The 23,990-nt window shown below is 35.8% G+C and overlaps 1 protein-coding gene across 1 annotated transcript in view; it reads right to left on the reverse strand.

Moving 5' to 3' along the window:
* The window catches only part of LOC123525831 (apolipophorins-like), a 68,801-nt gene extending 45,366 nt beyond the window's left edge, over window positions 1–23,435 (reverse strand). Inside the window, exons 1-9 of the mRNA XM_053538198.1 lie at window positions 23,338–23,435; window positions 21,034–21,093; window positions 18,825–18,985; window positions 15,765–16,004; window positions 14,204–14,356; window positions 12,266–12,464; window positions 9,553–9,808; window positions 4,842–5,007; window positions 4,293–4,472 (exon numbers count right to left, since the gene is read on the reverse strand). Of these exons, the coding sequence (XP_053394173.1) occupies window positions 4,293–4,472; window positions 4,842–5,007; window positions 9,553–9,808; window positions 12,266–12,464; window positions 14,204–14,356; window positions 15,765–16,004; window positions 18,825–18,985; window positions 21,034–21,093; window positions 23,338–23,389 (1,467 nt within the window). The 5' untranslated portion in view covers window positions 23,390–23,435. The remainder of the gene's footprint in view (window positions 1–4,292; window positions 4,473–4,841; window positions 5,008–9,552; window positions 9,809–12,265; window positions 12,465–14,203; window positions 14,357–15,764; window positions 16,005–18,824; window positions 18,986–21,033; window positions 21,094–23,337) is intronic.
* Between the last annotated feature and the right edge of the window lie 555 nt (window positions 23,436–23,990).

Here is a 23,990-nt window from a genome sequence, read left to right on the forward strand (position 1 = left end):
TACAGACTGACAGACCGACAGACAGACAGACGGTTCAAAAACTATATGCCTCCCTTCGGGGGCATAAAAAACAGATGTATAGTACTCTAATTTAAAACAAGAGGACCATGATGGTCCTGAATCGCTCACCTCTTCCCACATGACCCAGTTTTGAGTATGACGTCGTTTTTTTCTATTATTTGACATAGTGACCTAGTTTTTGAGCTCATGTGACCCAGTTTCGAACTTGACCTAGATATTATCAAGATAAAAATTCTGACCAATTTTCATGAAGATCCATTGAAAAATATGGTCTCTAGAGAGGTCACAAGCTTTTTCTATTATTTGACCTATTGACCTAGTTTTCGAAGGTACGTAACCCTGTTTTGAACTTTACCTAGATATCATCAAGGTGAACATTCTCACTAATTTTCATGAAGATCTCATGAAAAATATGGCCTCTAGAGAGGTCACAAGGTTTTTCTATTTTTATACCTACTGACCTTGTTTTTGACCGCATGTGACCCAGTTTTGAAACTGACCTAGATATCATCAAGGTGAACATTCAGATCAATTTTCATGAAGATCCATTGAAAAATATGGCCTCTAGAGAGGTCAAAAGATTTTAATAATTTTAGACCTACTGACCTAGTTTTTGACCGCAGTTGACCCAGTTTCAAACTTGATCTAGATATCATCAAGATGAACATTCAGACCAACTTTCATACAGATCCCATGAAAAGTATGGCCTCTAGAGAGGTCACAAGGTTTTTCTATTATTTGACCTACTGACCAAGTTTTTTAAGGCACGTGACCTAGTTTCGAACTTGATCTAGATATCATCAAGGTGAACATTCTGACCAATTTTCATGAAGACCCATTCAAGGGTATGGCCTCTAGAGAGGTCACAAGGTTTTTCTATTTCAAGACCTACTGACCTATTTTTTGATCGCAGTTGACCCAGTTTCAAACTTGACCTAGATATCATCAAGATAAACATTCAGACCAACTTTCATACAGATCCCATGAAAAATATGGCCTCTAGAGAGGTCGCAACGTTTTTTCACTATTTGACCTACTGACCTACTTTTTGATGGCACGTGACCAACTTTCAAACTTGACCTAGATATCATCAAGATGAACATTCTGACCAATTTTTATTGAGATCCATTCACAAGTATGGCCTCTAGAGAGGTCACAAGGTTTTTCTATTTTTAGACCTACTGACCTAGTTTTTGACCGCACATGACCCTGTTTCGAACTTGACCTAGATATTATGAAGATGAACATTCAGACCAATTTTCATACAGATCCCATGAAAAATATGGCCTTTAGAGAGGTCACAAGGTTTTTCTATTATTTGACCTACTGACCTAGTTTTTGATGGCACGTGACCCACTTTCAAACTTGACCTAGGTATCATCAAGATGAACGTTCAGACCAACTTTCATACAGATCCCATGAAAAATATGGCCTCTAGAGAGGTCACAAGGTTTTTCTATTATTTGACCTACTGACCTAGTTTTTGAAGGCACGTGACCCACTTTCGAACTTGACCTAGATATCATCAAGGTGAACATTCTGACCAATTTTCATGAAGATCTCATGAAATATATGGCCTCTAGAGAGGTCACAAGGTTTTTCTATTTTTAGACCTACTGACCTAGTTTTTGACTGCACGTGACCCAGTTTCGAAACTGACCTAGATATCATCAAGATGAAAATTCAGACCAACTTTCATACAGATCCCATGAAAAATATGGCCTTTAGAGAGGTCACAAGGTTTTTCTATTATTTAACCTACTGACCTAGTTTTTGATGGCATGTGACCCAGTTTCGAACTTGACCTAGATATCATCAAGGTGAACATTCTGACCAATTTTCATGAAGATCTTGTGAAATATATGGCCTCTAGAGAGGTCACAAGGTTTTTCTATTTTAAGACCTACTGACCTAGTTTTTGACGGCACGTGACCCACTTTCAAACTTGACCTAGATATCATTAAGATGAACATTCTGACCAATTTTCATGAAGATCTTATGAAATATATGGCCTCTAGAGAGGTCACAAGGTTTTTCTATTTTTAGACCTACTGACCTACTTTTTGATGGCACGTGACCCAGTTTCGAACTTGACCTAGATATCATCAAGATGAACAGTCTGACCAACTTTCATAAAGATCCCACAAAAAATGTGACCTCTAGAGTGGTCACAAGCAAAAGTTTACGGATGCACGCACGGACGGACGGACGACGGACGACGGACACTGCGTGATCACAAAAGCTCACCTTGTCACTATGTGACAGGTGAGCTAATAAGTTAGTACTAAAAATCACATGAAAAAAAAGGGTTTCTGCTTTCTTATATTTTTCTTTATTTCATAAATAATGATGAAAAAATCTCATTTACATATATAAAAACAAGAGAAATACACGTAAGTCTATGAATAAAGTCATTCTGTGAACTTTAATATGGCAACCTGCATACCTCAATGTTTTTTAAAACTGATAACATTTCAAATGATAAAAGAGTATATGTACAAGAGAGTGTAGCGTGTAAAGTGACATCTGTGACATCAGTGCAAAAAAATGACATCATATGACTTCTAACTATCAAACTGTGCATTTTTGCCATTACTGTTGACATTGCTTTGGGATTATTGTAAGTCACATGACGTTGCACAGAAACAGATACAGTTAGCTAAATACTAATACTGCTATATATGGAATTAATAAAGGAAAGGAAAACCCTGGCTAAAGCTCTGTTTCATTTTTTGTTTATGGTGCAAAACTTGGGCAAATATGATCATTTGTGTGAATTAAAACAAAAAGATTTTCAGGTTTTTTGAATATGTTAACAGTAAAAGCTGAAAAAGACTGACAAATGCCTCCAGTCTTGACCATGTTTCTTTGGGTTTTAAATGATGACCACAGTCAAGGTCATAGAAAGACTTACAGATTTACTTGTGTACCTCCCAGTATTATCAACAAGAGGACCATGATGGTCCTGAATCGCTCACCTATCCCCACATGACCCAGTGCTGAACTGAGTATGACGTCGTTATTTCTATTATTTGACATAGTGACCTAGTTTTTGAGCACATGTGACCTAGATATCATCAAGATAAACAATTCTGACCAATTTTCATGAAGATCCATTGAAAAATATGGCCTCTAGAGAGGTCACAAGGTTTTTCTATTATTTGACCTAATGACCTCGTTTTTGAAGGCACGTGACCCACTTTTAAACTTGACCTAGATATCATCAAGCTGAACATTCTCACCAATTTTCATGAAGATCCATTGAGAAATATGGCCTCTAGAGAGGTCACAAGGTTTTTCTATTTTTAGAGCTACTGACCTATGTTTTGACCCCACATGACCCAGTTTCAAACTTGACCTAGATATCATCAAGGTGAACATTCTGACCAATATTCATGAAGATCTCATGAAAAATATGGCCTCTAGAGAGGTCACAAGGTTTTTCTATTTTTAGACCTACTGACCTAGTTTTTGACCGCACGTGACCAAGTTTTGAACATGACCTAGATATCATCAAGGTTAACATTCTGACCAATTTTCATGAAGATCTATTGAGAAATATGGCCTCTAGAGAGGTCACAAGGTTTTTCTATTTTTAGACCTACTGACCTAGTTTTTGACCCCACATGACCCAGTTTCAAACTTGACCTAGATATCATCAAGGTGAACATTCTGACCAATTTTCATGAAGATCCATTGAGAAATATGGCCTCTAGAGTGGTCACAAGGTTTTTCTATTTTTAGACCTACTGACCTAGTTTTTGACCCCATGTGACCCAGTTTCGAACTTGACCTAGATATCATCAAGGTGAACGTTCTGACCAATTTTCATGAAGATCTTATGAAATATATGGCCTCTAGAGAGGTCACAAGGCTTTTCTATTTTTAGACCTACTGACCTAGTTTTTGAAGGCACGTGACCCAGTTTCGAACTTGACCTAGATATCATCAAGATGAACATTCTGACCAACTTTCATAAAGATCCCACAAAAAATGTGACCTCTAGAGTGGTCACAAGCAAAAGTTTACGGACGGACGCACGGACGGACGCACGGACGACGGACGCTGCGTGATCACAAAAGCTCACCTTGTCACTATGTGACAGGTGAGCTAAAAAACGTAAGTAGATTTTAAACATGAAAGAACTCTGAACTTGCAAACTTTAAGGGCAAGTGATTCACAGTGATCTACCAGCTATTAATTTTCATCATCCCCATGCAATCTCAGAAGAAACAATGACTGATATATATAATGAAATCTTAAAATCATACCATCTGGAAATTTTTCTGGTCAGCTTTGCAACCTCCACCAATGTTCCTCTGTAAAATGTCAATGAAATCTGTGATCTCCTTTACCTCTCCACATAATGGATTCACCTGACAGTATGACTGTACCATTGCAGATAGGGGCAGTAACACTTTGGATGATAGGGTAGGTAGACCAATCAATTCCTGAAAAATAATTTAAAGATATTGCACTTCATTTTCTGTCACCTGTGATATTTAAAAACACATTTCAAATGCTAAACTGGCATCAGTAAAGAAGAGTATCACCTGCCAGGGCATATGCTTGTCTGATAAGGGCCTGCAAGAGGCAATATGCCAGACAAGAGTTACGGTTCTTTGTACCTTCCAAAAACTTGAAAAGAAGTATTATCAAAGTTTTTGCATGTTGCTGTAAAAATGTCTCCCTTAAATAATTTAAAATGGCTGCATACATGTAGCAACCACAATAGTCTAATTTGTATTATATGTTGTTTGGGCTGCTGATAAAATCTTAGTCAGAAAGGTTTCAAAGCAATCTACCAGCTAGAGTTATACCTGTACATATTGAATCATCTGTTTAGTTGGATGTTGTATGAAAGCTATAGAAGCCAGCCAGACATCAGCCTGTGTCCCTGTGATATCACTGTTAGATATCAATGTTTTCATCAGCTGTATAGAAGCCTCTGTACCAACCATTGGTATAGCATCAACATAGAACCTCCTGAAAAACAAAATATACAAAAGTTACCTCCCTTGCATATTCAGCATGATAAAAAGAATAACGAAAATGTAAATTTTGATTTTGAAAATAAGTCATCAATGTTTCAAAGACTGAAATCAGTTACATGGCAGCATACTTGCTATGTAGAAGAGAACAGTCTTGCAATATACCAGGAAAAGGCTTATTTATACAGTAGGCAAAACAAAGGCTTGTAAAAGCATATCAACACCTAAGAAAAAACAAGATAAAACCTCCAAATGAAGGCACATATTTTCTAAATGTAGTCATTAAGGGTTTTATGACAAAATAAACCATTTTTTTCATTGCTGGTATTCTGCTCAAGGACTAAAGCCACAGCCTTATACCAGAACCAGTTTCCGACATTCTAATTACAATTTATATTTCTAAGCTTTAAGCAATGGCTTAAAACAATGAGCAGCTTCCTCGGATTTGACCTTATGACCTAGTTTCTGACCCCTCATGCCCTAACTTTAAAAGGTATCAAATTCTAGGACACTAAGAAACCAAAACTATGCAGCACATGTACAGAAAACTGACACAGATGATAGTACCACTCTCAATCACTCGTACAGGTGATGAATATCTAACCTTGACTGATAAATGATAATTTTACATGAAACAGTGACCCAGTGTTCAGATTTTTATAAGCTGACTGTATCTTTAAATATTTGTCCAACTTAACTGCACTCTATCAATGTCAAACCTGTTAACAGAGGACACTGCTGCGGCAGATATCAAATCATTGTACAATTTAACAAAGGTACATTTTACCTGATAGTACAGTAAATTACTATAGGGACCAATTAGTGCACTAAGGTGCTACCAGTTTCAAGACATTGTACTAGAGCTGTCTATACTTTAATTTAGTATGGTATATATCTCTTTATCATATTCAACAGAAACAGAAATTGTTGAATTAGAATACTAAAGGCACTAACCTCCAGATTGTATGCCACCAAAAAGAAAAGAAAAGTTTTGGATATCAGGAAACTACGGCTATATTTCTAAAGACAGCTTTTAATCTTTGTTACTGACAGATTATATGTAAGTAGTTATGAAACACATGAGAATTAGTGGTTTTCACTAGTTTTTCCAATCAGAATTGAAAAGTGTTTGTAAGTAAAATGAATTGCTACTACATGTACTGTAAAATCATTAAATTTTGTGGGGGACTAATTTTCATGGACTTTGCAGTTGAGAGAAATTAATGCCAACAAATAAGTCAAATTTCCATTCATTTAATGTTTAAAATTTGAAATCCACCTATTCCTATCCGCTTGATACAGCTGTAACTGCCAAAATCACTAAATTTTGTGCTTACGAAAATAAACATTAAATGGAATTTTCATAGAACCTCTTTTTCTGCATGACTTGCACAATAATGGTTTACATGTTTCATACAGACAACATAAATCCTTTCAAGAATCAATAAATCACATAATTTTCTTTTTACTGAAAACTACTAACTAATAAAAACTATAAATACTTGTACTTCCTCAATTTTCAAAAATGTTTAATCAATCTGAAGGTATGCTTTTGAACTGCTGGGCTAAAGTATCTCATGACTTGTATAATCTAATTTAAAGACAGGCCACTTCTAGATAAATTATCATCAAACTTTTTCTATAAATATATTATCACTGAGTAAATAAAGCAAATAACTATCAACGTTTTAAAAGATAGTAATGGAAGATGTGGAGTAAAGATAAAAATAGAGTAGGTAAAAAACATAAAACTAGAAATGTGTCCATAGGACACAGATGCCCCCACTACATGACATTAAAATGGCAATTTTTTCCTAGGTCAGGGGCCATAACTCCTACAATACTGAATGAATCAGGACGCGAAACCCCAGGTGCACAACTTCACATGCTGACCAACATTCCTGTAAACTTTGGTGACTCTAGGTCAAATACTTTTGGAGCTACGCGCGACACAACATTAAAATGACCAATTTTTAACTAAGACAGGGGCCATAACTCCTACAAGACTGAATGAATCCAGACACGAAACCACAGGTGCACAACTTCAAATGCTGACCAACATTCCTGTAAACTTTGGTGACTCTAGGTCAAATACTTTTGGAGCTACGCACGACACAACATTAAAATGACCAATTTTTACAAAGTCAGGGGCCAACTGAATGAATCCGGACGCGAAACCACAGGTGCACAACTACACATGCTGACCAATATTCCTGTAAACTTTGGTGACTCTACGTCAAATACTTTTGGAGCTACATGCGACACAACATTTAAATGACCAATTTTTACAAAGTCAGGGGCCAACTGAATGAATCCGGACGCAAAACCCCAGGTGCACAACTACACATGCTGACCAACATTCCTGTAAAGTTTTGTGACTCTAGGTCAAATACTTTTGAAGCTAGGCGCGACACAACATTCTAGGAAGGACGGACAGCCGGCCGGACAAGGGCAAATCTATATGTGCCCCACCGCCCCAAAGTGGGGGCATAAAAAACGGTTTTAAAAGGAACAAAAAGTTGAAAAAAATAACTCTGATGTATCAAAAAAAGTTATTTCTTAAGAAATCATTAATTAATTTCATGGTTATGAATTTAGTGTTTAAAGCCAACATGGCTATTTCATACGGATAAAATTGTTGGGATTTAATTTCAATGACTGGTGTAACCATGACATCAAAGCTAACTAGTCTCCCATGAACATTAATGATGTCACATGGTAACATCAAACTTCAAGTTATGACCTCTGAATGTATCTCAATAGTTTTAATGAAACTCATAAATAAATATACAATTTTCCTCGAAAACTTGTGAACTGAATTTTGTTTTGACTGGAGTTATAAAAGTCTTACCTCAGTTCCATCAAGATGTCCAAAAGTTACAAGAAAAATTAGCATATAGTAGAAAAATACCACCAAACACGAAAAACTATTACAATTTTAATTTTCCAACGTTTCACCGAAAAGGCTTCATTAGAGTAATCAATGGGATTTTTCTCTTTTTTTTAAAGAAAAATTAGCAAAATTTTGTTCATTTTGTGATACAGAAAAATGAAAGGATAAACAAGAGCTGTGAGCAGACTCTGAAGCTTGCTGCAACAGATGAAAAGTCAACAAGAGCACATTCAGAAAGTAGGGACATTTGTTGATGGTTGTAATATTGTTGGGGATGGGTGTGATGATGAGTTTGAAACAGAAACGAGAGAGACAGTAATGTGGAAAAATAAAAGGATTTGGTAGTAATGTGGGAAGATGGGTAAACATATACACTGTACCAAGAAACCAAAGATTAGTAACTAAAACTAAAAACAAGAGCTGTCGCAGGACAGCAACGCTCGACTATTCAACAGCCTTGTCAAATGAATAAATAAGGAAGTCGAAAAAGGGGCATAATTTAGTAAAAAAAGCAAAATAGGGTTATGGAACCTGCATAGTGCTTATATGCTCATGACAGTGGACAAGTGTGTGAAATTTCAATCCATTCCCATAAGTGGGTACTGAGATACTAGCTTACATATAAGAATTTAACCAAAAACTCCTAAGTTGAAAAAGGGACATAATATTGTAAAGTGCGAAGTTGAGTTATTGACCCTTTGCACTGCATGTCATATCATGACAGTGAACAATTGTGTGAAGTTTCAATCCTTTCCCATTAATGGATACTGAGATACCAGCTTACATACAAAAACTTAACCAAAAATTTCTATGTTGAAAAAGGGGCATAATTTTGTAAAAAAGCAAAATAGAGTTATGGGACCTATTTTGTGCATGTCAGATCATGACAGTGAACAAGTGTGTGAAGTTTCAATTCATTCCCGTTAGTGAGTACTGAGATACCAGCTTACATACAAAACCTTAACCAAAAATTTCTAAGTCAAAAAAGGGGCATAATTTTGTAAAAAAGCAAAATAGAGTTATGGAACCTGTGCAATGTAAGTCAGTTTATCACAGTTAATAAGTGTGTTAAGTTTCAATCCATTCCCATTAGTGGTTACTGAGATACCAGCTTACATACAAAACTTTAACCAAAAATTTCTAAGTCGAAAAAGGGGCATAATTTTGTAAAAAACAAAATAGAGTTATGGAACCTGTGCAATGTAAGTCAATTTATCACAGTGAATTAGTGTGTGAAGTTTCAATTCATTCCCACAAGTGGTTGCTGAGATACCAGCTTACATACAAAAACTTAACCAAATCGGGACGCGGACGCCGATGCATGGGCGAGTCCAATAGCTCTACTATTCTATGAATAGTCGAGCTAAAAATACTGTAGGGGTGGGGTGTGAAGGGTAATCATATCAAGGAAAACAAGTAACAGAAACTTATAAACTTAAACAACTGGGGGATGGTGCGGGTGGCAGAAACTATGTCATAAAGTTATTTCCACTTGGATGGCATGTGTGAAGTAGACGTCTGCTCAAGATGTCAATGCAAGGCAAAGGCACAGCTCTTGTGACATTCATCATAATGATAAACTAGTAAATTACTTTCCAAACAAATTCTTTTTCATTGATACATTAATTTTTTTTTTTTTTTACATACCTGACTCTCTCTTGGTTATCACGACAGAAATTATCTTCCATCATTTGATTATATACCCGTCTAAGCCCAGCAAAATCTATTCTTTTCATAGTGGATACAAGGGTTGAGAACTGATGGGAAGTGGTTGGTGTCACCTCTGTTGCCGTGGTATGGCAAAGGTCCAGCAGGAGGTCAATGGCCTCTCTGGCACTCAGGTCAGTCACAATATCTGACGGTGCATGCTCAAAGTACAGCTCCTCTTGTGCTCCACATTCAGCTTAAAAGTACATGATAAATTATGATAATACATAATACAATTGAATTCATTTCAAAAAATGAAGACAAGTGAGGCCTAAAACCAACCAAATCAACAGTTAATTAGATTTTTACCAATACTGGCAATAGTGATTCCTGTAAAAACACAGCCTGTATTTTACTCATCTCAAGATGACCACAAAGGAACCCAAGTTCAAGATTATCTCTAGGGAACTCTACAGCATGCATATCTCAAGATGATCTCAAGGGAACACTACTTATGTCAAGATGATCTCAAGGGAACCCTAGAGTATAGTTATGTCAAGATGATCGGAATCCTACCATATGCTTACATCAAGATGATCTCAAGGGAATCCTACCATATGCTTACATCAAGATGATCTCAGGGGAATCCTATCATATGCTTACATCAAGATGAGCTCAGGGGAATCCTACCATATGCTTACATCAAGATGATCTCAAGGGAATCCTACCATATGCTTACATCAAGATGATCTCAAGGGAATCCTACCATATGCTTACATCAAGATGATCTCAAGGGAATCCTACCATATGCTTACATCAAGATGATCTCAAGGGAATGCTTACATCAAGATGACCTCAAGGGAATCCTACCATATGCTTACATCAAGATGATCTCAAGGGAATCCTACCATATCCTTACATCAAGATGACCTCAAGGGAATCCTACCATATGCTTACACCAAGATGATCTCAAGGGAATCCTACCGTATCCTTACATCAAGATGACCTCAAGGGAATCCTACCGTATGCTTACATCAAGATGATCTCAAGGGAATCCTACCGTATCCTTACATCAAGATGACCTCAAGGGAATCCTACTGTATGCTTACATCAAGATGACCTCAAGGGAATCCTACCATATGCTTACATCAAGATGATCTCAAGGGAATCCTACCATATGCTTACATCAAGATGAGCTCAAGGGAATCCTACCATATGCTTACATCAAGATGATCTCAAGGGAATCCTACCATATGCTTACATCAAGATGACCTCAAGGGAATCCTACCATATGTTTACATCAGGATGATCTCAAGGGAATCCTACCATATCCTTACATCAAGATGAGCTCAGGGGAATCCTACTGTATGCTTACATCAAGATGATCTCAAGGGAATCCTACCATATGCATACATCAAGATGATCTCGAGGGAATCCTACCATATCCTTACATCAAGATGACCTCAAGGGAATCCTACCATATGCATACATTAAGATAATCTCAAGGGAATTGTACCATATGCTTACATCAAGATGATCACAAGAGTATTTTAGCAGAGTGTTCAACATTGTTTTTCAATAAATATAGCTGATAATTATTTTCTATGGGAGTAAAGGAGGGACCTTCTTAAGAATGAAGTTATCCCCTGAGTTCATACACTCCAAGGTACAAAACAAAACTATTGAAAAACTTCACCATCAATTAAGAGGCATACAACTGGCTTAGATTGTTCTTCACTTTCTAAAATAACAGTACCAAGACAATCTAATTACACTTGAGAACACTTCACTTTGGACCACAACACTTAAAGACAAGCAATAATTGGGGCAAATAAACAAAACGATCATGTTTTTACCATGGGCAAAGTTCACATTCTATAATGTAACTACATTTTATCCATTCATTGTGGAAATGTTATTGACATGTTTTAGAAATATTGGTCATAAGCAATTATTTAATTACTTATGCTCTAAATATGTACATGTACATCAATTAACTTTAAAGAAATTACAAGTATATGTGTCCTGGAATGGTCAACCAGATACTTAGTTAATGATAAGGAGGAAAGTACACTTCAAAAACAATATCTTTTATCTTAGGCAATTTTTTTTGTTAAAGTGTGGGAAATTTGCTTTAGGGAAATTTAAAAGTGCAAATGTACTAAAACCTTCCTGTAACATTTTACATTGTCAATTCAGTTTAATTCAATAACAGTCGTTTCACTTTTAACTTGATATCACTAATATAAAAGTACTTTTCTGAGTTCAAAATATGTTCAATATTCAGAGGAACCTGTTTTAGCAGCCACCTGTGTTAAGCAGCCAGTCAGCTCCCTTTCCAAATTAATTATTTGAGCCACACCATGACAAAACCAACATAGTGGCTTTGCTTTGCTTTGCTTTGCTTCCGCGCAGTCTGGTCAGGATCCATGCTGTTCGCTTTCAAAGCCTATTGCATTTAGAGAAACCTAGGTGAACAGCACGGATCCTGACCAGACTGCGCAGATGCGTAGGCTGGTCTGGATCCATGCTGGTTGCAAAAGCACTATGTTGGTTTTCTTTCGGTACGGCTCATTTGTTAAAATTTCAACTTGTCTGAAGCAGCCATCTGCAATAAGCAGTTAGAGCAATCACTCAAACCCTTGGATAACATGTGCAATTTGCAAGCTCGAGCAATCAATGTTTAACTGTAAACAGTTTTATGGTAATTTACCTTGATCATGGCTGGTACCCTTTCTTTCTTGAACAAATGTCATTTTCTGAGTGACCTCTGTGGTGGCGCCACTGTTCTCCTTGGAGAAAGGCCGCAGTGTATGCATTTCATGGCAAACAGAGCTTGTCAGAACTCCTGCTGTGCTCACTTCCTGGTCACAAGTGTGAGTCTCCTTCATGATAGGCAGAGATTTGATGCCCTAAAAGAAAGAATTACTGGGTGTTTTTTTTGTGTTATTTTTTTAAAGGAAAATACACTTTTGGTAACATGGGAACATTCAAGCTGTTTTATGGTAATGGAAAACATAATGCTGCTCCTGGAAAAATTTCAGGAAAGAAGGGAAACTCTGGCTTCTTGTAAACCAGATTCCTCACATGAAATACCCTGAAATCCCGAAAATAAGCCACGGCTTATTTTAAATTTTCGTAAGGATTTGGTGGCTTATTATCAAGACCGTCTTATTTTTGAGTTTGGCGAACTTTTGAGTACATATATTCAGTAACCGTTTAAAAACTGGTGCATTTTCGAGTACAGAAATACTGAAGATATGGATGTCATATATTTTGCTTTTTAGTAAAAACATCAACATTGGTAAATATTTATTCTTCTGACATACCAGTTTTGTTACAATTTGTTACAATTTCTTAATGAAAATAATCCGATGCTAACAGATAATTACCCATTGAAAAGTTTTGTCTGGCCTAACAAACAAATACATCTATGATTTAATCGGCCAACGAGTATGAATAACTTACGAGAATACGTGATAAACACTGCACTGTGTTATAAAGACCGGTCATGTTTATCAGTAGAACTGACGCGACAATAAGTGTTCGATGCAAGAACTTTATTGCTTTTTTAAAGTTTCAATTTGTCCAGGGTTTCAAAAATCAGCACAACATGCATTGTTTTAAGTGTTTTTATTCCAAAGTATGTTTTATTGCTATTACATCATAACATGTGGAAATAAATCTGCTATGTACACGTTGGTAACTTTTGCTATCTTATACAGTGTCCTAACAAAGTCACTGATACTATTACTGATAAAAAAAACTGGACGGCTTATTTTTGAGTGCAGCTTATTTATGAGCCCTTTTTACCTGTAGTGAAATAGTGGCTTATATTCTATACTGGCTTATTTTCAAAACCTGCTTATTTTCGGGATTTCAAGGTATGTTACACACCTAGCAAGGTTTGGAACCTACAGCAAGGAGGGACAACTGATTCAAAGTCAGGGGCTTTCACCACTTGGTAACAAAGGTTTCAAAAGGAAGAAGTATTTGAATATATATATTGTTTTTTATGTTCCCATTAAATTGATATATATTGGTACATATCTGTTACAAGTGACAAGTTAATCTTTCTTATTTGAGAAGAAAAGAAAATACTTTGTAGGAGACACATTATTTGAGAAGAAAAGAAAATACTTTGTAGGAGACAAACTGAGCAGGATAAAACAAAAAAAGAAGAAAAACTGTGCAAATTTACTGTCACAGAAGGCAACAGAATGTCTTTGATTGGCAAGCCATAGTCTTGAAAAATAATTAGGCAAGCAAAAATGTCCTTTCTCCAAAATTAAATAGACAAAGTCATCTTTAATGGAAGCAACTATAGCATACCTATGACAGTTTTTAAAGCTTAATTATTCGTGTGATTGACATAAGATTGTGTGAAACCATCAAACCACACCCTCAAGTACAACATTAAAAAGTTCTAATATTTCTAAACATGCAGTTTGCTTGCTTCATTATGATATTTTTCAACAATATGTATCAGTTATGCCATGGCAGTCAGTTTACCTGACTAAGGGGAGTGGGAATGACTTTAGTGTTTAAAGTTTAGATACATCATCAAAAAGAACAGGTGCCAATCCTAAATATCAGACTAGTGCTCTACCTGAGCTAATATCCAGATGGTCTCAAACATACAAATACTTACAGAGGATACTCTGAATGGAGTTGTCTGTACGGCACTACTAAAGCCTTGTCTATGTGAACATGACGACAGATCCTTAGATTTCTTGATGCTGAGTGTCCGCCATCCTCTCTGTGCTACTGTGTACTCAGTGTCACATTTACCAGTTACATCACTCTGCAAATATGGAAAAATGGTAAAAACCAGAAAATTAACCTTTACCCTGCTAAATTTCTAAAATGGATTGGTCCATCATTCCATTTTGGCAGAACCACTTCTTATTCAAAGCCGTGTTCACTGAAAATTTACTGACTGAATAGTAAACAGTGCAGACCATGATCAGCCTGCATGGATGTACAGGCTGATCTTCATCTGCACTGGTCGCAAAGGCAGAATCACTTGCCGCCAGCAGGTTAACGGTTAAAAACAAAAAAGTGCAATTTTGATTGCCTGAATGAAGTGGGTTTTAGGTAATGAGTTTACATATTAAGCATTCTGGGAAATATAATTTTATATACACAGTGAGTAACAGAAATGTATCATACTTTGTCAAACTGCTACATGAGTTTTCCTAGTTTTACTCAAAAATAATATAACTGATAGGAATGTGCACTATTAACTTGTACCATGCATGCAGTTTTTGTCTGATTTCAGTATGTACCTTAACAAAAATCATATTTACCAGAATATTTTAGATATTCCATAAGTACCCAATAAATTTAAGTCAGTAAAAATGTAACTTCAACTGTTACTAAAAGCAAAGAAGTATTTATTAGTATCGGTGAAGATATATTTCGATATCACACTGCAAACAAACCTCTATGAATTTAACCCTTATCATGCTGGACACGACTGATTCTGGCTTTGCGACCAGTGTAGATCATGATCAGCCTGCACATCCATGCAGTCTGATCAAGATCTGCACTGTTTGCCATTCAGTTAGTATCTTTTGGTAAGCACCCCTTTTAACAATTAATGGTAATGTCCAAATTGAAAGATGGACAAGTTCACTATAGATATTAAGCAGGGTAAGAGTTAACTTATTTCTTTCAAACATTTTCAACAAAAAGTGAGATCTATTTTTTGTTGCTAACATACAGCAGGAAAAATGTTTACTTAACCCTTAGCCTGCTAAATTTCTAAAATGGACTGGTCCATCATTCAATTTGGGCAATACCATTTGCTATTTAAAGGGGTGTTCACTGAAAATTTACTGACTGAATAGCGAACAGTGCATCAGTGCAGGCTGATCTTGGTCTGCACTGGTCGCAAAGGCAAAATCACTTGCCACCAGCAGGCTAAGGGTTAATATGAAGTCCATATTTCTGATATAGCAAGAAATAGTTCTGTAGACTTAGACCTAAAAAATATGGCAATACATTACACAGTACAGACCAAAAATTAAATATCCTGATATACCAAGATTCAAATGTAAGTTGTGATACCCAGATCTAGAAACTGATAATACACTTTGAAGAAAATTATATATTTGACCATAATCTATGACATAATTAAAGGGGAAACAGTTACATAAAAAATGCCTCCAGTCTAGCATAAGGACAAGCGGGATGCTTGTTTAGCTTACCTCAGACCCTTTATGATTAAAATCAAAGCTGTCCATTGAATTCTGTAATGACGATAATATTCCTTTCTTAATGTTAACAGCCCATGCTTCTTCCTTCTCAGCGGGGCACACAGATTCAATTCGACCATCTTGGAATGAAAATCTCAGCGGGTATTTCTCTAAAGTCTGAGCAAACTGTTTATCCTTATCTTGATCAGCAAACTGTTTTGAATCATATGCAAATATAGTAACATCATTCACCTGAAAGTAACAAATTAAAAAAAGATAAATATTTCCATGTGTTAAAGGTAAAAGTTAAAGGTATTTATTTATTTATTTGGGTTTTATGGTGCACCAACACAGTATAGGTTATATGGCGCCAAACAGGACTACAAATTTTGGTTCCACATCTCATTTACATCAAAATAAAAACATGAGGTATGGAATCAAAATCTGTATACCTGCTGGAATCACAGAGTTACTGCAAAACCATGTGTTATGACCCTACTAGCCGCCTCTTACGATCATGCAAGGGTAAGGCAGTGGTTCCAATTTTTTTCATACACAGATCGTCCCAGAACCACGTGGGGCAAAATTAAAGGTAGAGGTAAGCTTTATTTAACGTTGCACATAATAAACATTTAACACAAGCTACAAAACTCTTGTGTGACAAACTAGCTATCCATTAACAGATACTTACCTGTGCTTATATTACCACCTGGTACAACCCTTAAAATGCTGAGTGCCAAGCAAAGGAGCCATCAGCACCATTTTTCATGTCTTTGGTATGACGTGGCCGGGGATCGAACCCCAGACCTCTCACACTCAAAGCAGACACTTTACCACTCTTTTGAGGTGGTTACTCTTCTATCCTTCTGCCATCAAAGTTGTCAAGGCTGCACTCAACACCATGGTAGCAGCCCCTCTATCCTCAGCATAAACATCAAAAAGGTGTATACAGATTATTAACTGTATAGTCTAGGGTTAGGTTAGTCAAACATTCTATTCCATCTAAACTGCTGATTGCATGTACTGACATGCTGCCATCTGACTAAGTCCTGATAGAGGTAGCCAAATATGGAGGTCTATGTACATATTTAGGGAGAGGTAACTGTCTGCCCTGAACACTATGGCAATCTGGAGATCTGTGCAGTCATTTAACTGAGGTTGAAAAAGGCCTACTCCTTAGCTAAGTGGGCAGGTCTGTGGGAATGAAAGGCTAAGGTAACACAACTGATTTTTAAAGTACATTGTGCTGTAGTACATGAAGATTTAGAAACAAACAAACAATAATTGACAAATAAAGGAATCAACTGAATGATTAAGACCATAGGGGGTGTATCAAACTCTTTTGCTATCATTATGTCTGGAAATAGCTTTGAGCTTTTAAACTGTCAGACTATAAATAAAGTTTCTTGTATCTTTGCAGGGAAATGGGTTGGTACCAAACTCTATTGGACAATATGAGTTTTCCATTAATATTCCATACAAACAACATTATGAGATGTATTATGTATACAGGCCAGTTCTCCCAAAACAGAGTTTGATACCGTTTCTATTTTTTCTTAAGAGACTGATGCCTGTCTCTGACTCAGTTACCAACTGAGTTCCAGACAGGCCCCTGTGGTAAAGACACAGAAAAAATAAACAACTTTATTGCCTAAACTACCAGAAAACCCTATTCAAAGTTAACATGGTACCTAAACCAAAACATGAAAAGATCTATTACTGGTACTGATGATAAACCCGGACAGATGATAAAGTCGACCACCTTGGAAATATTCGATTGCAATCGGTTATTTATAAAACTGAACACACCATCGAATAGTTTCCACTTACAACCCCAACTGGTGTGAACAAAAACAAAATTGGTAAATATTCTGTATAAATTAATGACTTACATAAATTTGTATAAAAAATATTTATCCAAAATTACTGGGGAAGAGGGTTTTTTTTTGCGCATGCTCACTGTCGAAACATGAAGGCCTGACATTTGTTAACTTTTCATTACTTGATCAGGAATGAATGTTGCAGCTTTTTGGAGAAGGTTTCAATATAATAATACCAAGAAAATTTTGTAAATGACAAAGTGTTCGGATTTATCATCAGGTCTAGGAAAGTGGAGTATTTACAGATTATCTGTTAATTTACAGATAATCTATAAATTTACAGATTTTTCAATCTGTAAATTTACAGATTGTGTGTATGAAAACTGATGAAATTACATTTATCCTCAAAACCGCAGCTTGGAATTAATTGGTTTATTTACAGCATGCATAAATTAAGGTCATTTGTGGGTTTCAGCCATTTTTGTTGACTTTGAGTTTTTGGCATTTTAAGAAAAATTAAAGTCAACAGAAATGACTGAAAGTTACAACTGACCTTTATTTATACATACCATAAGTAAATCACTTAATTTCAAGCTGCGATTTTGTGTCTAAATATAATTTTAGCAGTTTTCAAACACTTGATCTGTAAATTTACAGATTGAAAAATCTGTAAATTTATAGATTATCTGTAAATTTACAGATAATCTGTAAATACTCCACTTTCCTAGACCTGATCATCAGTCAACGTTCATACAGTCCCCTTTTTACATACCCGTTTCAGACCCTCACTTCGTGTGAGTTTGCTTACTAAATATAAATTTGAATTATGTAAAGTTTTCAGCAAAGGTTAAGCTTTATTTTGATACCGACCATTGATTTCAATTTGCAGAAATAAAAAAGTTACAGGTAAAAAACCTCATTTTCTGTTCGGGTTTATCATCAGTACCAGTATTTCTTTCTTTTTTTTCAACAACAAATCAAGATTAAAGTGCTGTTTTGTAGTGCAGACACTGTTTTACATTTTTAAAGTAGCTTTTTGTAAAACTGGCTTACATGGCTGTTCAAACCATCTTAAATCGTCTATTGTAATTCTGCATAGATCTATTGTTATATCTTTACTGCTTTTCTGCTTTTACAAATGGGGATTTCATATTAAAGGGAAGTAACTAAGACACAGATCGTTAGTTATACGCTGAATAACACTAACAGGTTATAAGTTTGCAAGTTTATGTTCTTAGATATTTTTATGTACCTGAAGTATAAATTCACATTTACTGATGACTTCAATATCTACAAGGGCGTTGATCCAAATAGCGGAGTGGTCTTCCGAGGCTCCCAGCATTGATGTCCGCGTCTCCCCTTCATATTTGTACTGGTACGTTGATCCAGGGGCGTAACCAAACTTTGTGCTTCCTTAAAAATGATAAGATTGCAGTTGAAAATAAAAATATCAATCAAAAGTCAAAATTTTCAGAAAATGTGTAGTGGTAAGTCTTTCAGAATTCAGCACTCGTCACACCAATGCCTGAACTAAAAATCGTCAGTCTCTCTGTTGCATAAATAATTTATATGGCACCTTCAGTATGGACCATGAAATATTATAATTTCATGTGCTTCGAAACGCGCTTTGATAATGAAACTCTCTAATAAATTTGAAAGACATGTAGATACAACTAGATTATGCGAGGATTGTTCGAAAATAACCGTACGTTAGACTTTTGCTGTCATTGTTTTAAACGCACGTACTGCCGCCATCGAGTCGCATATATTATAGAGTTATATAGAGAGACGCCACACCAAACGTTTCTGTTATCTGTGTTATTGATATTCTACTTCCTGAAAAAAAATCTCATGATTCGACGACGTCAATCTATGCCGACTTATAAAGACCAATTACTCGCGGCGGGCGCCTTGTGATAGTGACTGTTTTCGAGGAAGCATAACATTTTACATATATGTTCATGTTCATTTTGAAGTTAGGAGAAAAAACTGCGAATGATGACGAAGTAGTTCTTATTTTGCTACATTTAAGTAAAATAAAAGCAAGGGACAAAGCCTACGTTATCTTTGAACAGCTCTCTTATGGGTTTTTTTTATATTTCCTTTTTGTATTGACGTCAGGTGCGACTAACACGTGCTATACTTATGACATTAAAATGTTTTATCACTTCCACAACAAACATTTGGTTTAATTTTGGGTGTAAATATATAGGCCTTAAAAATACTAGCATCCAGAGTTACGTATCAATATAATAAGCACACGTCAGTGGAGCATCAATAAACCATGCTTGTTTTAAATGATACGCAATAACATTGTCAGAGAAAAGCCAACAAAGAACCACACACGTTCAATTGTAATTTGCCTTTACGATAAAAATACAGTTCCTGGATTTTCCAGGGCGCGCGCAGACTCGTGGAAAGGGCCATCCTTATTACGCCAATGTTGTTTATACGAAAGTGAACTTTTTTTTTCTTTGCATACAAAATATACAGTGAATGTAAATATTCTGTGATAAACAACGGCTGACGCACGGACTATTGAGAGAACATTACTATGTCTAATATTAGTTGAACTATAGCCGCGTGGCGCCCATTTACCATACGGATAAATACGGATGAATGAATATAAGCAAAATTTTCATCATCATGTTTAAATGAGCATGTAAGAATGAAATTAAACAATGCCCTCTTGTGATTTATCGTCTGATTTACTACGGTTCAGTCTTCAGACGTATGGACATTTAACCAACGCCCTCGCTGTTCAATTCCTGCGCATTTTGAACCCTGAATCCAGGTAACTCTGACCGGATAAACAACGTGAAGGCATCTCTTATTCAATAATTAAAATACAATTTTACTGCGTCACTAACGCTTTTAAGAGCTTTTCCAGATATTCTACAAACAATATGACTGATTTCTGAACAACCATATACTGACTTCTAACCGTCCACTTTTCCAAAGTAAATGAGGTGGAGTGCGAATGACTTCAGTCCGTTACGGAAAACATTCACTTCTTCCGACGGTCAAATTAACGACATTACTAGTAAACAACAGTTTATTGTGCAATTCTAATTGATTTAAAGGTGACACATTGCTACCAGATAGGTCATTATCTTGTAATTAATTCAGATCTTACGATATAACCCTCAATCCCATAGATAAAGATACGATAACTTATCAAAATACAAATAAACATGTAGATTATCAATTTTTTTTATCTCAGATAAATAGGTTCAATCAGGGCTATCAAATCTTAGCTTTTCGAAATGGCAAAGAAATGCCAACATCCGCATGTTTCTTTGTGAAAATATCGCAAATCGAAAACAATTATACAATGGTACATATAGTATTTCGACATGTACAAATACCGATTCGATTGCTAAAATAACCTTAATATCGCCAAAGCTATTTTCAAAATTGTTTTTCTGACAAGAAAGGCTAAGCTATTAATTATTAGTTACCTGTGCAAGATTTTGAGCAAGAAGAGCTTCCTGTCCCCAGAGATCTTTGTCTCGCTGGACCTGCAATGAAACACAGCGCATGTATTTCCAACATCATTTACAAGTTTATTCAATACAGTACGAAACATGTTAGTTAGATTTTTATCAATGGCGAATACTGCCAGTGCGGTTGTGAAAGTCAGATGGTGTGGCGGGTTCATCGTTTGGACAAAGTAAAGTATTCTTCTTTGTCCAAATGATGGCACCAGTGCAAGTCTACTTGAAGGGTTGTAATCTCATTGCATAACGGCGAATATGTAACACTTGTAGAAGCACACCAAAATTCTTATCTGCATAACCATTGTGCCGTAACTACTTGTTCGACAATCTACACAGCATGTGCCAATTTCTTTCGAACCATTGATTGGTAAGATTGTTTATGTAAGCGGTACTTACATCGAGATCGAACTGATAAGCCCGGTCAAGATTTATAACGGACAACAAATTGTTTTGTTTGCTTACATTTTGACGGTCAAAGCTGACATCTGGTAAAACTAAACTGAGCCATATAGATTTTCCAAGGGATCACACCCCAAACCTTTAACGCAATTTTACAACATTTTTTTATTGAGTAGCGATGTCTAGGTACAGAGAGAATATAATATTTATATAAAGGTACACTTGCACCTGTTGTTTTGATGTTTCACACTTTAAAAAATAAAAATACTTTTCATAAAATACTTTGGGGTACACGACTTTCCATGCCAATAAATTATGATATCAAAAGGATCATCTGTCGAAAATATTTTCAAGTCTTCTGAAAGAACAAGTTAACTTGGTATTTTAGGTTCATTTGCTCATCACCAGCTAACTTTATTGCTTGTGCAAAATGTACAAGTATATAAACAAAAGCGTTTCAGGTGATTGCATGTAAAATATATACAGTAATTGCAAACAATTTTGCATACTGTAATCTTCCAGCACAGTAATTAACATATGTCAAAACCATCTTTGAATACTTATTGCGCTTTCTGTCACTTTGTGGAGCGTAGTAGCAGCGGGAGATCTTTTTGTTTCACTGACAGACGCACGAGTTATGTAACCATACGAAATACAGATTACAATTAGATATTCAACATATTCTAGGGACGAAACATGTTTGACTTTCCAGTCTGCGAGACTGACTGTGAGCTTTTGTTCAATATATTTTAAGAAATACGTATTTATGTACTTTCTGTATTGTATGAAATGTGAACAGGATGCACTAATAACTGGGTTGTTCGATATATCGATGTAGAAAAAAGCAAGTCTATAATGCGCGCGCAAGTATCACGCATCATACATTCTCATAATCAGCTGGTCGATTTATAGAATCTAGGTCAGCTCTACAAAAATATGATCACATGGTAATGTTTGTAAACAAAGGAAACAAGAGGCACTCGGTTCAAAAAGCAAAACAACATAAAAAAGGTGGGTGTTGATTGCAGGATGTGTTGATCAAATGCCAGCTAATGAAACTGTAACATTTTAAAACGCAGATGCCTGGTTCCATTTGTAAATAAGTGCTTACTGAATGCATAAAAAATCGGTGACGTCCATATCAATTTTATAAGAAAACAAAACAGAAAAACAGAAAATAATGGTATTTTCTCTATACACACAATATTATATATAATCTGTATCGTTTATCTGTAAATGAGATGTGAAATCAAAATTTGTAGTCCTGTTTGGCGCCATATAACCTATAATGTGTTGGAGCGCCGTAAAACCCAAATAAATAAAATAAATTATCTGTAGGCAATTAACGTATTGCAAAAAATAGATTAAATTGTTTCCCTTTTGCATTTGTATAAACCTAACTTCGGCACAAGATACTTAAAATCTTATTTCTAAAATTGAAGTTTTCCTGTGGGGTAGGGGCGTGGGTGATATATTCCTTAGACAATATTGATTGAATTGTTTCCTTTTTGCATTTGTATAAACCTATCTTCGGTACAAGATACTTAAAATCTTATTTCTAAAATTTAAGTTTTTATATGGGTGGGGGAAGCAAGTTATTAGCATTGAAATTACTGCGTTAGAAAACATTAATAAACTTTCGTTAAATATCTGCATCTGCTGACTCCCGTGTATAAAAGATACGCATTTATTAGAGGGCACTACCTGATAAATTGCATGAATGAATAAATGAATGAATAAATAAATAAATAAATATATAAAATAATTAAAAAACTATTAAAACTTCTGTATTGTAACATATTTTATCTGTAATTGATTAACTTATAATGTTATCCGTCTTAGTGATTTCGAAGAAAAAAATCTTACCTGCGAATGAGCTCGCCGTCAAGGCAAGCAATATAGCTAAACGATATTCCATAACAACGTCCACCACGTTCGTGGACTGACACAGTATTTTGTTGTTCAAGATGTTGATTTGATATTTATACCGCGCACGATGGGGTTCCAAAGTCCGTATCAATCTCATCAACCTAATTGTCATAAACTGAAGTCTGGAGTGGGTTTTTGCGTATGTAGGCTATATGCGGGGGGTTACGCGCTGTAATATGTACTGATATAAAATAACTGGATACTTTTTGAAACAAATATTTAAATTTCTGAGACGTTCGCAGCACGAGAATCATGGTCATTTGATTAAAGCGCGTGACGTACACATTACTGCAAATATTAATCGTTTAGTTTGTGTGTTTGTTTTAGTTGACTTGGCCATTGTTACGGGATTCTGAATCTTTACTAACCTATTCTCTGCAACTGCCAGCTTTCCCATGAATCAGAGGTGGAAGACGAATGATATCAGACACAATGTCTTTTATCAGTCGTCATAGAGAACATACGCCACGACCCTGCGATCCGCATATTTGAGCTCAACGGTCAGACTAGAATTATTATGATTGCTCTCTAGCATGAAAGAAAAAAATCCATTCATTATATACCTTATTATAGAAATTATAAAAAGAAAT

Source organism: Mercenaria mercenaria, chromosome 3, assembly GCF_021730395.1.
Source record: "Mercenaria mercenaria strain notata chromosome 3, MADL_Memer_1, whole genome shotgun sequence".
Classification (NCBI taxonomy): domain Eukaryota; kingdom Metazoa; phylum Mollusca; class Bivalvia; order Venerida; family Veneridae; genus Mercenaria; species Mercenaria mercenaria.